Raw genomic sequence first — 16,546 nt, 5'->3', positions numbered from 1 at the left:
TCCAGTACAGGTTAGCTCTGAGTGTTAGCGATGCTAATGTAAACACCGACCATATGACGTCCAAAACAGTCGGGCATTGTTTCTGATAGCAACGTTTCTGATAGGGCCGTGGATCCACATTTCAGATATTATGTCATATCGGACGCAAATCTGGATCAGCTCCGTTGCAGCCCCGTTTTTAGAGATTTGGGTACAGAGGAAAAGAGAGAGGGTTTTATTTTCTGACGCCGCGTGAGTTCCCTGACACACCGGGGACACATGTTTATGTATAAAAGGCATCACAAAGTGCATTTTGCATGATAGGTCCCCTTTAAGCAAACACACTCACACTTATATTCATTATAAATTCAGTGGTTTGTTGAGTACGTTTTTGGGTATAAATATCATGGATTCAAGCCTTTTTGGTAAATGTATGCTTTTTCTTTAGTGTGTATATAAAGTGTACAGTAGTAGTGGGTTTTTTTTGTTTGTTTTGCATGTCATAAGTACCACAGTTTCACACTCGGCTCCCCCACATTGTCTCTGCATATAACACTACATACCCCACTAATAGAAACGGCTATTCATTAGTTTATAAATCCAGGTCTGCCATTTTCAGATAATCCAAATAGTTTTAAATGGACCACAAATCACTAAGAGTTATTATTGGACAGCAATAACATTTAGCACCATTGTCTTTTTTTTTGCGAAAATCTCCTCCCATGACAGCGGCCTCAACCAGCTGAGGTGATTTAACGGCACACCGATGATCTTCAGTGAGGATGGGAACGCTGACATTCAGGAATGCTAAGCAGCTCCTGATTGCTGAAATAAACAGTTTTCTTAAAGTGAGCTGTTATAATGAATTACACTGCATTAATACAAAGCAGCGAGTCATTAGCAGCTCCTTTAAGTGCCTGCTAATCACATTTTTATCTTTGTTTAGCAAGGAAAGATGTGCCGAAGAATCAAGAAGCTCTATATTACAAACAGTAGTTACATCTGGGAGGAAAGGTGTTTTACAAACACTGAGGTCGTTAGCCAAAACTCCACCAGTTAATGACCACTTACCACAAAAGAATGTTTTGAAAGGAACCACAAATGTGTGAAATGTTCTGATAATTGAAGTTTGTCTTTCTGTATTCAATCATTTCATATTTGAGTTGTATTTTTGGTACCTTTTATCTTTCTAAAAGGTGATTTAGACTAAACTAGAGCTTAAAATTGGGTAATTAAATGCAATATTTTTGACCTTTTGATATACTAAATCGAACATTTGATTTATCAGGTATACATTGCTTACTTCTGTGCATCTTCAATATACTCTGAATAGTCAAACAAAAGGAATACAACTTGATCAATGCAAAAGGAGTCTCTTTTGCTAATAGGTGATCTTTCTTCTTTTGAAGTCAGCTATTGCCTCTCTGTCTTCATTTCTTCCAGCTTTTTATTCAATATAATATCATCCAATAGTGTGAATCTCAAGATTACCCAGTGCTCTCCTATCATACTTTATCATCGAAATGGAGGAAAGGCATATTGATTATTTTATTTAAGGTAAAAATGAAGAGCTAAATCCATGGGTTTATTAAACGATGTGACCGTTTTCAGGACCTTTATATTCACTAACGGATAAAATCTCTATTCATTTAGTCCATAAGTACGTTTTCTTCATCAGTTAACCTGTCTTCCTTCCTCCCCCCATACTTTGGTGTTCGCGGTCAAATTTAAACGGTCCTGTTTTAACTGCTATTACATTAACACAAAAACCATTAATCATCACCAAATTTCATTTAATACCCTTTCAAACTGTAAATATTGTATCAGACTACTGGTATACATGAAGAACTGCAGTACATATAAGAATAGACACTGAACATGTGTTGCGTGTGCCAGGTGTGATCCATGTGGGGGGAGGGGCACATAAGAGCGGGACATGTGTCAAATTGTTCTCTGTGTGTGTGTGTGTGTGTGTGTGTGTGTGTGTGTGTGTGTGTGTGTGTGTGTGTGTGTGTGTGTGTGTGTGTGTGTGCGTGCGTGCGTGCGTGCGTGCGTGCGTGTGTGTGTGTGTGTGTGTGTGTGTTTTTTTATCTGATCCGGATGGTTACTAATTCCTTTTCTTTAATGGCGGTCATTTTTGACCAGGAACACCATGGGTGTTACAAAGTTGACTAAATCATCCAAAATGCAATGAAAGTGGTGATCAGCCATTTGATGTGTTCAAATGTCTACTGTGAAGGATATCATAAAGCCTTAATGCAATCAAATGTAAAACTAAAAAGTAATGATTGATAGTAAATCGGTCAGATTTGACCCGAAGACAACAGGAGGGTTAAGTTAAATAACCTTCAAATCTCAACATCTTTTGGTTAAGTTTTGTTTTTAACAAGTTAATTAAGGCGTTGTTTAAAAAAAATATGCAATAAAAGGTTTTCACATTTAAAAAAAATGCGCGTGCACTTTATAATCTGATTGTTTTAACTAATTCTCTGCATGTACATCATCAAAACAGCCAAAACGGATCTATAGATCTGACTTGTTATTTAATTTGATATTTGTCATTTTCTTAATTGATTTTTTTTTGTATACTCATATTTTCACAAAGGTCTTTCGGACTGATATCCTGCACATATTTTATCTCTCAGAATAATTTTCATATTGTTATTGAGCATACTTTTTAGTATTTGTATATTTTATTAGTTTTATTGAATTTAGTAATTTATGTTATAATAGTTATATATGTGCTCCCTTTCTACAACTTAACTCCTCTTACTGTGTAAATGCATGCATCCTTATACACCAAAGCACATTCCCTGTATGTATAAGCTGTTAATATTGAGTCCGTGGGATAACAACCACATGTAGATCCCCCCAAGAAGAGACAAGTCCATCCTGTTTGATTCCTCCGCTGCGCGTTTTGACCATACTCTGTTAGAATAAAGGTTGTGACAGAGCTCAGATGTGGACACTGCCCACTCCTCGCACCAGCCTCACAGCCGGCGGGAGTTTGCGTGCGCAGTTTTCTCCCTCTCATGCGTCGCGACTCGCGAGCGCACAGAGGGTGCACGGTGTCAGTTAGCTCGCGCCTCTCGTAGCGGTCGGTCGCTGCTTCATGGTTGCGTCTCGCAGCAGGAATTTTGGGAGTGGAAATTCCGCTGTTATACTTTCACGACTCGCTTCGTATTCTGACATTTCTGCTGTGATCACAGAGAGAGAAAGAGGCGGAGAGAGAAATACGGAGTGAAATCTGGAGAGCTTATCCTCCGATGTTCCTTACCCTTGCTTTTCACTGAAAACCGGTTAACTACTGATTGCTCCTTCTTTCATTTTCCACTTGGAAGTATCGATCCTGTTTTCCCAAGGTTTGATGAAGAATCGCAAACTGCCACTTCTGGATTTTCCCCTTTTTTGATTCTTTATCTTCCCTGCTTTTTGGATTATATTTTGTATTTAGATGGCAAGTTGTCCCCTGACAGACACGGGGATTTGGTGCTGAAGCTCGCAGGATGCTGAGGAGCCTATAACAACCACATATCTTACTTTGAGACAATCTGCTCGTATTTGTGTCGCTTTTGGACGTAAACCCCCCTCTGGACGTTTCCCCCCCTCCCGTTTGTCTTTATTTTCTTTGACATCATGTCTGTTTTGTACAATCTAAGGATGCGTAGTGGATTGCTATTGTTCATTTTCACCCAAGTCATCCTGGTTGCTTCGTTGACTCAGACTGGTAGGTGTTGACTGCTTGTATGAATACATGTGGCTTGACAACAGGCTGATTCATTTTGCATCATTTTGCACCATTGTTACCTCTCACCTGTTAATGCCTTGGCTTCTCCCTGTGAGAGCACGTCTGCAGGGGATCAACTTAGTCACATAAATACTGCGTTTAGCCTGCTATAATCACCCCAATAGAGGAACCATACTTAAGGATATTATAGAAAATACATCGATTGTTAGAATATTAGCGATATAAAAAGACCCTTAAAAGTACCTTACAATCAATGCAAACTGACAATGTACCATCACAGACACACCTTTGTTAAGATGTCCACATTATAGTGGAAATAAAAACAAATTATTGATCGTTTGTTCGCGCTTCATCCATTCAGAGATGAATTTTGGAGCTTTTGCGCGCGTTGCCACTGAAGCTTGATGCAGGCTCAGGCTGCGAGCAATTTCATAAATCATTCATTGAGAAAAGGAAATGTTATCATGCTGCCTGTTTGCAGGGGAAGAATAACCCAGACTTCACCTATACAGGCACAGCGTATGGCAAGGATGGCACCTTTTCTAAATGAGTATAATGGGGTGTTTTAACACCTTGTTGAGGCTTGATATAAATCAGATTGTGTGGAGGTGCAGGATGTCAACATATGTTTGTGGATTTATGGAGATCCCAAGCTTCCTAAACCCTAAATCTAAGTGAAATCAGTGCGTTAAATAGTCAATTTCCTTCTCCTAACTTAACTTTCTCCCCTCTCTCTCGCAGATAAATGCGGGGGGACAATAGAGATCCACACCCCGGACTACCTGACCTCCCCCGGATATCCAGGCGCGTACCCGCCCTCCCAGCAGTGCGTGTGGGTGATCTCAGCCCCGGAGCCCGGGCAGAAGATCCTCATCAACTTCAATCCGCATTTTGATCTGGAGGACAGAGACTGCAAGTAAGATTTCACTCCTCACGCACTCTCTCTCTCTCTCTCTCTCTCTCTCTCTCTCTCTCGCTCTCTCTCTCTCTCTCTCTCTCTCTCTCTCTCTCTCTCTATCTTTCTCTCTTCTCTCTTAATCTCCCACCCTTCCCTTTACTCCTCAATCCTGCCTGGATACAGCGTGAAACTCTGCCACCTATTGGTCAAGGATTAAAACATCTGCTTCCAGGGAACAGGGTTTTTGAGATATGGCTCAGAAGAAATGGGGTTTGATGGGTTTTGTAATCCATATTTACTCAGGAGGCATGGCTTTGTGTCTCTGCTTGGGTTTTTTGGCAGTGCTTTTAGAGGAGAGTAAATCCCAGCCAAACTCTGCGTGCATACGCTTTCTTTGTATTGATGGAGTTCAGTTTGCTCATTGCAGGAATAGAGAATTGGTGTTTACTTTTCATCTAGAGACAGGCAGAGTCTACCTGTTTGTATTTGCAGGAGGAATGGAGTTTGTGCGGCTCTTTTGTTTGAAGGAGTATAACCTTGAGGATCCAATTTAGTTTTGCAAATTGTTGGAAGTGCTGCCATCAGGTTTTTGTGAGTCTGAGGATTTTGGAAACATAAGCTGAGGTTTTTTGTCTGGAGCAATCATTTTTTCACACATTGTGCTTGTTCATCGACTTTTATATGTGAAGCAGAAGGTTTTTAAATCAATTTCCACAAAAATAATCGCTAACAAATACTGAATCTTCTTCTCGTCCAACATAAAGATGATCTGCTTTTCATTGACTTCGATAATAATTTCCTTCCTATAACATAAGATGCACTTTATTAAGCCTACATTGGGAAATGTTTAGTTACAGAAGCATGTATACAAGGCATTGCAAATTAAATACAAATAAAAACAAACATTAATAGATGCATATGAGTATCTATAGAGCACACACATACAGAATAAAGTAGAATACACTATGATAGGCTAACCTACAATTATAAGAATCTATCAACATAGGATATATACGTTATAAAGTGTGGCATTTGTTCATTAAACCGGCTTTAGTTTTGAGTCTTTTGGTCAGAAAAAAATAGTTTGATATGAGTTTAGACTCCGGAAACTTTTATTTGTGTCTTTTTCCTTCCAGACAATAAATTAATTGGATGTGCAAATTGTTAACAGATTATAATAAAAGTGAATCATATTTTTTTTCCCCCACTATCACTCTTGTATGTGTCTCTGCGCTGGCAAGGCAGGGAGCAGTTTGGTTTTAAAACTTTCTTACGTGACATTTATTTTCCACACAGACATCACAAATCATTCCCGTACATGCTGTTTCATGGCATAACTCTACTAAACCTGTAAACCTGTAAACAAGCACACACACACACACACACACACACACACACACACACACACACACACACACACACACACACACACACACACACACACACACACACACACACACACACACACACACACACACACACACACACACACACACACACACACACACACACACACACAGCCTTGTACCGCCTCTCTTTGACCCGGGAGACACACTCTCGATTGTGTGCATCCACACAGCAGCCCATGTGTTGCCCTCTTCCATAAATAAGCCTGTTTTTATGTCGGCTGCTCTGTCTTTTTTAAAAGCTCCATAAACGGCTCCTGTGTAAATCACGGCCGGCTGCACAGCGCTGTCCCACAGATGGCTCCTCCAATACTATTGGATCACGTTTCACCACCGAGGGACTCGTAAAGCACGAGGACAGTTAGTGAATGTTGTGTGTCCTTTTTTGTGGATCACACACCTTTCCCCGTGTTGAAAGCGTTTCTCCAGGAACACCTCATTCTGCAAAGAACTTATTTTGTGTAACCCAGGGAGCAATATAAGTATGTAATAATGTAGTTTAAGTACTTAATGAAATCTAATAAATCTGTGTAATAAAACTTTAGTCAGTGGTTAGATCCTTAGTACTCGACCAGCAGAGTATTATTGTCTGCTTAAATTACTTTTCCATAGGTTAATGCGCTTTGTTAAGGCAGTTGTAAAATAATGTGGTTAAATCACGGTTTAATGTGTGCTTAACATTTTAGTGATATCTTCTTACATCCTGAGGAACAGATCGGCGTCTCGCATCAGACTAAGTACCAGAGGAAGGTTTTGATCAGGGTTAGGAGGGGGTTATCTGTTACAATTACTAATTACCTGTACAACTTACTTTATCAGGAAGTATACCTCAGGACACATTTTTTATCCTTGCGTTCTTTTTTTCAGGGTTCCATTGTTTTGTTGTCTTACATAATACACTTAAAGGGGCCCTATTATGCAAATGTTCTGATTCATATCAGTATGTAGTGTCTCTACTTTAAAGAGTCCTCTCCTGCTGATGTTCAGGTGTATATCAGTATGTAGTGTCTCTACTTTAAAGAGTCCTCTCCTGCTGATGTTCAGGTGTATATCAGTATGTAGTGTCTCTACTTTAAAGAGTCCTCTCCTGCTGATGTTCAGGTGTATATCAGTATGTAGTGTCTCTACTTTAAAGAGTCCTCTCCTACTGATGTTCAGGTGTATATCAGTATGTAGTGTCTCTACTTTAAAGAGTCCTCTCCTGCTGATGTTCAGGTGTATATCAGTATGTAGTGTCTCTACTTTAAAGAGTCCTCTCCTGCTGATGTTCAGGTCCATATCAGTATGTAGTGTCTCTACTTTAAAGAGTCCTCTCCTGCTGATGTTCAGGTGTATATCAGTATGTAGTGTCTCTACTTTAAACAGTCCTCTCCTGCTGATGTTCAGGTGTATATCAGTATTTAGTGTCTCTACTGGGACATGTCTCCATGCTTTAATGTTCAAAAAGCTCTTTATTTTTCTCATACTCTCTGTGCTGCAGCACCTATTTTCACCCTCTGTCTGAAACCAGAGTCCAGTCTGCTCTGATTGGTTAGCTGGCCGGCTCTGTTGTGATTGGTCAACCAGCTTAGAGAAGTCCCGCCCCTTAACCTATCACGTACAATGTGTTGGAGCGCTAGCCAATCGAAGCGCGATTGTTATATAGTGATGTCACTATGTTCCGGATTTAAACAAACGAGTCAAATGGAGGATTTTAGCCTTTGCAGACCATTTACATGCACAAAAACCTATATACAGTAACACACTACAAGAAAGGGAAACCCCCCAAAAATCTTGATAAGGCCTCTTCAAGATTGACGCCCTCTTACTGCCACAGGATTTATGTTTCTGTCTTCTTAGGGGTCTCCGTTTTGCTCGATTGCTTTCATTATTTGTTGTGTGAGTTTATGTTGGACGATGATGGGGTGTAGCTCATAGCTCTCTGACTTGGCAGGAGCACTGTTGTTTTTGGGAGCGAGTCAAATGTTCGAAATATGCCCATTGAGGCTGGGTGTGGGGGGGGAGGGGGTCTTAAGCCTTTGGCGAGACTGCAGCTCCACTTAAAAATGTCCTGAGATGATATTTAGGAGTTTGATTTCACTGTTTGATGCCAACGTCAGCTCGGAGATAAGATCAGTCAGTGGGGATGTGACTGGATACAGTGACTTAGAATAAAGTGGAGAATAAAGTGTTATCATTAATTGAGGTTGTTCACTCTCTGCAGACATGAGACTGCATCTGCTCTGCTGAAGTGTCCATGAGCAAATCCTTAATCTCCATCAATCCAAGATCTGCCCTCTGAACTCTGATGTCCCTGCAAACAACTTGTTTAATTGTCAATCAACAGTTTTTATAGTCAATAAATAGTTTGTTAGCCAAAATATCAAGAATCCACATACTGTAGGTCCAGCCGGTCAAATCTGAGGATTGTCCCAGTTTTTCAGTTTTACATTATTGCAAACTGAAAATCTCGTGGTTGTGTGGACTGCATGTTGGACAATACATTTAAATAACCAATTAAGTAATTGGTATTTTAATCGACAATGAACGTTTTTTTACAACAAACAGACGAAGATCCCAAACTTATTCCATTCAAAATTATAAAAATTACGTTAATGACGACCAAATAATCTCAATATGTGTGAAACGTTAAATGTAATGAATCCACTGATTGTTTCTTGACTTAATTAAACACAATTCTAAAGAACAACACTGTTTATTCAGCTTTTATCCAGTAACTCTTTTAACAGCTTATCTTGTAGGCTTTAGTGTCTTTTGGGAAATCAAGCCAGTGGCCTTTAGGTTACAGGACAATTTAAATAACACTCTACAATATCCCACATTATTTAATTCAAACGTACTCTCATGATTGAATTGTTTTATTGGAACGACACTCCCCCTCCTCTTCCTCCTCCTCCTCCTCTTCCTCCCCCATCAGATTGCCTGTCTCTGCTTGCCCATTTCTCCCAGTCCCATAATTAAATTACTGGACCAAAATGGAACAAATGTGTTCCAGTGCTGTGAAACATGTCTGCAGTTCCCCTGCCAAACAAAAGCAGCCATAGCACAAGCAAACGGAGGCTACATTTCCGACATCTGTCTGACAAAATATCTTCCCCTTCACCGTCATGACCCAGGCTGTAATTATGATCCCTAATTGCAGCCTTTCTTAAAAATACATATTGTCAGCCAGGAAATGTTTTCTACTGGTGTGATTCATGAAGGAGGGAACTTTCGGGAGTTTCTTAAATGAGGTGATCTGCCAGACAATGACAATTTATCACTAAAATATTTAAAGGGGCCCTATTATGCTTTTTAGTTTTTTCCCTTTCCTAGTGTGTTATATAGATTTGTGTGCATGTAAATGGTCTGCAAATGCTAATATCCACAAGTTGCCTCCAGAAGGAGTTTTTCTCTCTTTTGAACATTAAAGCATGTAAACATGTCACCGTCGAGGCACAAAAATACAAAAATTAACTCGTAAATTAGCATAATACGATTTATTTATAAGCTGGATTCAAGTTGTTAGGGTTAATCGTCATATGCACAATAGCTATGCCGAAAATCTTATAAATGAAAATCTAACGTCCCAAGCTCCTCCAACAGCGGAACATACAATATACTTCAGACATAAAAAAATCAAAAAGAAATAATGCAAATGACAAAAACGATCTGCAAAGAAGACATATAAAATGAAATCCTGAGTGTTGCTCCATGTTGTTAGAGAAGAAACTCAAATGTACTGGAACATAAAAGGGCCAAAAGTCCCCCAAATTACACTGCAGTATCTTTAAAGTTGAACTTTGATGTTAAATGGATTAATTGTTGGTACCCAGGGTCGTCACAAGCTTCTGTAAAGCAGACAGTCTGGGTGATAATTTCCAACGGCAACCTTTTACTTCCACAAACTCTCAAGTGACACAATCTGCGCTCAGTGAACAGACGTTGGTTTAGACGAGAAGCAGTAACACTTTTTCTTCAGACGCGTTAGGATCCATCGGCTCTTTCCCTCCCGTAGCCAATCTGGAGCGGCACCAGAACGAGTCTTGTCTCACGTCCACGTCTGAAATTAGCGTGGCCGACAAAGTGAGTCCCTGCGGAGCGCGGTAAAATAGAGCAGAGGCACGGGTAAGGAACATGCGTCGGTGGCGGGATAATCTGGGACATCTTTTTTAGAGGTTGGCTGAACTGTTTCCTCCCACATGAGTCTGTACTGGCAGAGCCCTCACACGTACACAACATTCACAAACCACACACACACACACACACACACACACACACACACACACACACACACACACACACACACACACACACACACACACACACACACACACACACACACACACACACACACACACACAGCAACCTAATTTTCTGTCACTTGTAGTATGCTTCATGCGGTGTACACACAGCTACAGTGTGCATGCGAAACACATTCTTGTGCAGCTTTAAGCCCACAGGGACACAAAGAGACTAACACTGACTCACAGAAGGGGATTTTCTTTTGGAAAATCCGCCGAACGAACTTGCTTTGCCATGAATCTTGGCTTTACTGGTTCATACTTGCCATGAGGAGTCACCGAATGTTTTGATGTGTATGAAAAATTATGTGAATCATATGTTATAGCCTTCACAGACACCAGATCCCAACCCAACTGAACATCTTTGGTGTATAAGTGGGTACGGAAAAGACGTAAACACACCAAATCTCCAAATAACTGCAAATACCACACACACGCATAACCGAACTTTCTGTCACTTGCAGTATGCTTCATTTGGTGTGCACAGAGCTTCAGTGTGCATGCGAAACACACATTATTGTGCAGTTTTAAGCCAACAGGGAAACGAATAGACTAACACTGATACACAGAGGATTACTTTGTTTGGAAACTGAACATGTCTTGGCTTTATTGGTTCAAACTGTCTATGTATGGTCACTGAATGTTTAGATAGGTCACATGATATGGCATTCACAGACACCAGATATCAACCCAACTTAACAGTTATGGTATGAAATCAGATATAGAAAAAACATAAACAAAACCAAGTGAATAACTGCAATGTCTTGATCATAATAAGATGAGAAACCATAAAGCCCTCTCCTCCCAAAAAGAGCGTTTTCAATTAGTTCATTCAGACCCCTAAGGAAATAAATGGAGAGGCTATACATCCATCCAGTGAGCTGCAGGGCCAGTTGTTCTGATGGTATTTCCTGATTAGTCAATCACAGTTTCCCTGAAGAAGACACATAGTCACCGGACCGACATCCCAAAGCCTGGAGGAGTCACATGACTGGAAACACACACACACACACACACACACACACACACACACACACACACACACACACACACACACACACACACACACACACACACACACACACACACACACACACACACACACACTGGGAAGACATTTGCGTGGCATGTGTGGAAATGTGTGGGAGCTGCGGGGTCGAAGTTGTTTCTAAAGTCAGGCATGGATTATGTTTATTTCAATCACTTCCAAAAGTTAATCTTCATTGATTCAAGATTCAAGGCTTTTATTCTCATGTGTACATTAGCTACAGTGTCGTCATGACAATGAAAATCTTAGGTCACAGGCTCCTCCTACAGTGCAACACAATATAACAGATAAAATAGTGCAAGTAAATACAAATAAAATGGATTGGCTGATCTTTGATTTTGAAATACTTCATTAATCCCCGTGGGAAAATTGTTTCTATGCATTTGACCCATCCTAGTGTTAGGAGCTGTGTGCTGCCATTTTGAACGGCGCCCGGGGAGCAGTGTAGTGAACGGTGCCTTGCTCAGGGACACCTCGGTAGCACTTGGTCTTTCCGGGACTTGAACTGGTGACCTTCCAGTTGCCAAGCCAAGTCCCTATCGACTTCGCCACCATCAGGATGACTTTCGATGGACAAATGAAAAGGTCTTATTGAAGTATTTTAAATATGCAGGATTTAGCTTGGATGGAAGATAATGGATGGATGTTAGGGTTAAGAGATGTTCCAATAGTTGGATGGATTGAATTATCAGTCAATCAAAATGCTAATTGGATTGTTAGATGGAAGGATGGATGCTGTAGGTGGATGAATACATGAATGGATGATTTTAAAGACCAGTCAATAGACGAATGGTATGATTTGTTGTGTGATGGAATAATGTCCGGACAGATTCAACTGGATCAACTGAAGGAACGACTAACGAATGAACGGATGATTGGATGGATTTCTGGATGAAGGATGAATAAATGTTTGGATGATAGATTTGTTGGTTGGTTGATGAATGGATGAACCGCAGATGCATGCATGGATTGATTGATTGCTAGACGATATTATCAAGTATGGAATCGCAGATATATGAATCAACAGATGGCTGAAAGTATGGCGGGATGGATTCATGTATCAACGGACGTAACGATGAACAGATGGATAGCCTGATATTGGTTGTTGGATGATCCCAAAGATGGAAGTCTGATTGGAGCTTGGATGGATTCATGGATCGATTGATGAATGGATTATTGGATAATACTTGAGAAAGGACTACATTGATTGTTGTGCCATGAATGAAAGGATTTTGTGGAATATAGTTATTGATTGATTGATTGATTGATTGATTGATTGAATTGCTGGAAAATGGATTAATGAAATTCTCGATGATTGATTGTTGGATGATGGATGGAGGATCCCCAAGATTTCATTTCATTTCAAACCTTTATTTATCCAGGTGTATCCCATTGAGATCATTGATTTATTTTTCAAGGGAGACCTGCTCAAATCGGTTCCACATGAAAACATAAAAACATAAACAGAACAACAAAAGGACATTTTATAGCATCATTACAGGGATTACAATTTACATAACTATCCACATGAACAAGTACCAACAGCTTCCTATTGAGTAGCATCCAACCAAGCTTTAAAAACATTTAGTGGCACCAGATTGCTCAGTTTCCATTTCAATTGCAGACTATTCCAAGACAGTGGAGCTGCACATCTAAATGCTATCTTAAGATCGATGTTGGATTGGAGCTTTTATTGATTAATGGATCGATTGATGAAAGGATGATTACTTGATAAAGGATTAAATTGATTGTTGGGCCATGAATGGAAGGATGTTTGGGTTGAATAGAGTTTTGATTGATTGAATTGCTGGACAATGGATAAATAAATAAATATCCGGATGACATATAGATGGATGATGAATGTATGATCCCCGAGATGGATGATGGATTGGAGGATGGATGGATTGCTAGATGATGGATGGAGGTATGTTAGGACAGATATATGAATCAACAGATGGCTGGAAGGATTGCTGGATTGATGGATTTATGATTGGATGAATAAATCGATTTCTGGATGACGGGTAGAAAGTAGAACGAACTGATGGATGACTCAAAAGGTTTGATAGGTGAATGATGAATTGAAGAATTGCGGGACAGATGTATGAATCGTCAAAGTGCGGCTTGGAAATACATCCATATTGTGGTATGACTATGAATCTTCTTCAATTTTAGATATCTTAAAACCACATGAGGCAAGTTTTCGTTCTAATGGTTGCATTACAGTGAAGTATTGTTATTTTTTCAAACTTTCCAGACTGTACTAGCTGATCCTTATTTTCCTTAAGGCCCCCCATTCATTATAGCCACATTACTGACGATTATTTACCAAATATCTTTGTGAAAGCACCAATTGTCTACCCTACAATGTCTTCCCAGTATCGAAATTAGGGCATTCAATGTGGGATTTTGTTTTTGAAGGAAGGAATGGATGTATGCATTATTGGACAAACTTAGTTCCCAGGACATTCTTGATGACATCTAATTCCAAAAGTGCAAAACAAGCAAGTCTGCCGTCAGTTGTTTAGTCTTGTGTTTGTGTCACGGCACAAATATTCTGACGATTCTCAGCCTTTATGTGGCTTTAGACCGAGGCTCTGGCTTTGCTAGTTTCAAAGAAAAATAATAGCGTCCCTTCCAGATGGTTGTACTTTCTGGTTCCACTGCGACCACACAACACAGGAAGACTGAATGTGCCTCTGTCACAGATCGGTTAGCCCGTGGCCCACTCCCAAGAAAACGTAAGGCGTTAGCAACAAAAATAATTTGGTCGTTTGTTCTGTTTTCGACAGCGCTGGGCTTCCTCGATTTTTTACTTGAATACAGTCATGAGAATTAGGTCAATGACAGATGGATATTTGTTTTGTTTGTCTGAATGAGCAATTGTCCTGTCTTATGCAATATCTTTCCCATGTTTACTTTGCTATGAAACTGAATCATTTGTTATTTCTCATGCACAGAAACTATTCACAAAACCATGACTATTTGTTCCCCTTTCAGCTCTGTTTAGTTTGCTCTTACCCATTTGTGCAGAAGAGATTAAAAATACCCACAGGGTTTTAAAAGAACAACAGATTTAAAGATCTAAAGATTAACATGCCTCTCCCTTTCCTCCTGCCATCTTTGCTTTTCAAAATGAGGAGATTCAGGTGATAAGGGGGGGGGGGGGGGGTTACCTTGGTTGCTGATTGGCTAATGGTTACTCAAGCCAAAACATCGTTATGACATCATAAAGTGGCCAAAATCTGATCAGCTCATTTTCAGATTTTTTTATAGAAATGGATCAAAAAGAGAGAGAATCTTTGTTCCTGAAACTTTCAGAGTCTCTTTCCACAGAGGGGACACATGTTGATGTAGAAGAGACATGAACAAGAGGGGACACATGTTGATGAAGAAGAGACATGAAGAAGAGGGGACACATGTTGATGTAGAAGAGACATGAAGAAGAGGGGACACATGTTGATGTAGAAGAGACATGAAGAAGAGGGGACACATGTTGATGTAGAAGAGACATGAAGAAGAGGGGACACATGTTGATGTAGAAGAGACATGAAGAAGAGGGGGACACATGTTGATGTAGAAGAGACATGAACAAGAGGGGACACATGTTGATGTAGAAGAGACATGAAGAAGAGGGGACACTTGTTGATGTAGAAAAGACATGAAGAAGAGGGGACACATGTTGATGTAGAAGAGACATGCAGAAGAGGGGACACATGTTGATGTAGAAGAGACATGAAGAAGAGGGGACACATGTTGATGTAGAAGAGGGGACACATGTTGATGTAGAAGAGACATGAAGAAGAGGGGACACATGTTGATGTAGAGGAGACATGAAGAAGAGGGGACACATGTTGATGTAGAAGAGACATGGAGAAGAGGGGACACATGTTGATGTAGAAGAGACATGAAGAAGAGGGGACACATGTTGATGTAGAGGAGACATGAAGAAGAGGGGACACATGTTGATGTAGAGGAGACATGAAGAAGAGGGGACACATGTTGATGTAGAAGAGACATGAAGAAGAGGGGACACATGTTGATTTAGAAATAGGTGACCTTTAAAGAAATGAGAGAACAACAAAAAGTGGAGGAGGGAAAAGGGAAAAGAGAGCAGAAGGGTTCAGACATGGACGCTTCAGGCGGGCTGGCATGGTCAGTCTCATCCTGACCTCTGGGACAGACCTCTCGCTGTCCGTCTTCCTCCACCCTCAGGCTGTTCTGTCACACATTATTTCATCCTGTCGCCTCCCGCACCATCACTTTCTCTCTCTCTCTCTCTCTCTCTCTCTCTGAACTCCATGTGCACTCCATATTGTGTCACATTTTCAGTCCAGTTTTTCTTCTGCTGGCTGTCTGCCTGTCCTGATGGTGAACCTTTTCGCTTTTCAAGGTTTATTTCTGAACCCTACTGTCAGCAAAGATTGTTTGCAACATCGCAACAATTCATACTGGCGTAAGAAACAACAATAGGTGCCTGAAGTTACTCAGTAGCATTGAATAACTGGGGAAGAACTCCACAAAAAGCTGAAATGTAATGGCTTTGAAACATTGACATGGCTATTTGTTAGCAAACCTATTGCTTGACTATTTCTCATGAAGCAGAGTGAGTAATATTTATTGGAAAATCATGTTCCTGAAAAAACTAATGGATATTGAGCTAGAAAATACTTATTGCCAGATTTCGTACTAGCGTTAGCCAACAGTTATCTATTGCACATGGAGTGGATAGAGCAACATTCACAGGAGGTCATGTTTATTACAACTTATTTGTTATTTAAATGCACAACTATGTTCACCAGATACTTAGTTTGTCTGTTAGCCTTTGGTAGCGTACAATTGGTTAATCAGATAAAATGTGTGATTACATTTATCATGTTAGCCTGAGAGAGTAAAGCTAGCAAAGTTAAGATAGCAGTCAATAACCAAGCTATGTAGCTTAAAGGGATTCATTTAGTTTGTGGGCCTTCTTTGTAAATGATTCTCATTTAGCTGGCTTCCAATTCCTTCAAAGGCTCATGCAGGTCAGTTTTTATGTAAAGCTAAGGAAGCTAAAACAAAAAGTGTTGCAGCGTATATGAGTCAAAATTAACCTGCCGCCTTGGACTTGTCCTTTTAATTTATTTGAATAAGGTTATATATGGTATCTATTAATGACTCCACCAGAGTTTGAACATCAGCTGACTT

General features: G+C 40.1%; 1 protein-coding gene across 2 annotated transcripts in view; it reads left to right on the top strand.

Moving 5' to 3' along the window:
• Positions 1 to 3,050: 3,050 nt before the first annotated feature.
• The window catches only part of LOC307018619 (neuropilin-1a-like), a 100,982-nt gene continuing 87,486 nt past the window's right edge, over positions 3,051 to 16,546 (top strand). For both annotated transcript variants that reach the window (XM_079648951.1, XM_079648950.1), the window contains exons 1-2: positions 3,051 to 3,706; positions 4,469 to 4,643. In XM_079648951.1, the coding sequence (XP_079505077.1) occupies positions 3,616 to 3,706; positions 4,469 to 4,643 (266 nt within the window). In that variant the 5' untranslated portion in view covers positions 3,051 to 3,615. The remainder of the gene's footprint in view (positions 3,707 to 4,468; positions 4,644 to 16,546) is intronic.

The sequence above is a fragment of the Notothenia rossii genome (genome assembly GCF_949606895.1).
Source record: "Notothenia rossii genome assembly, chromosome: 9".
Classification (NCBI taxonomy): domain Eukaryota; kingdom Metazoa; phylum Chordata; class Actinopteri; order Perciformes; family Nototheniidae; genus Notothenia; species Notothenia rossii.
This window is presented reverse-complemented; position numbering and strand designations above follow the sequence as displayed.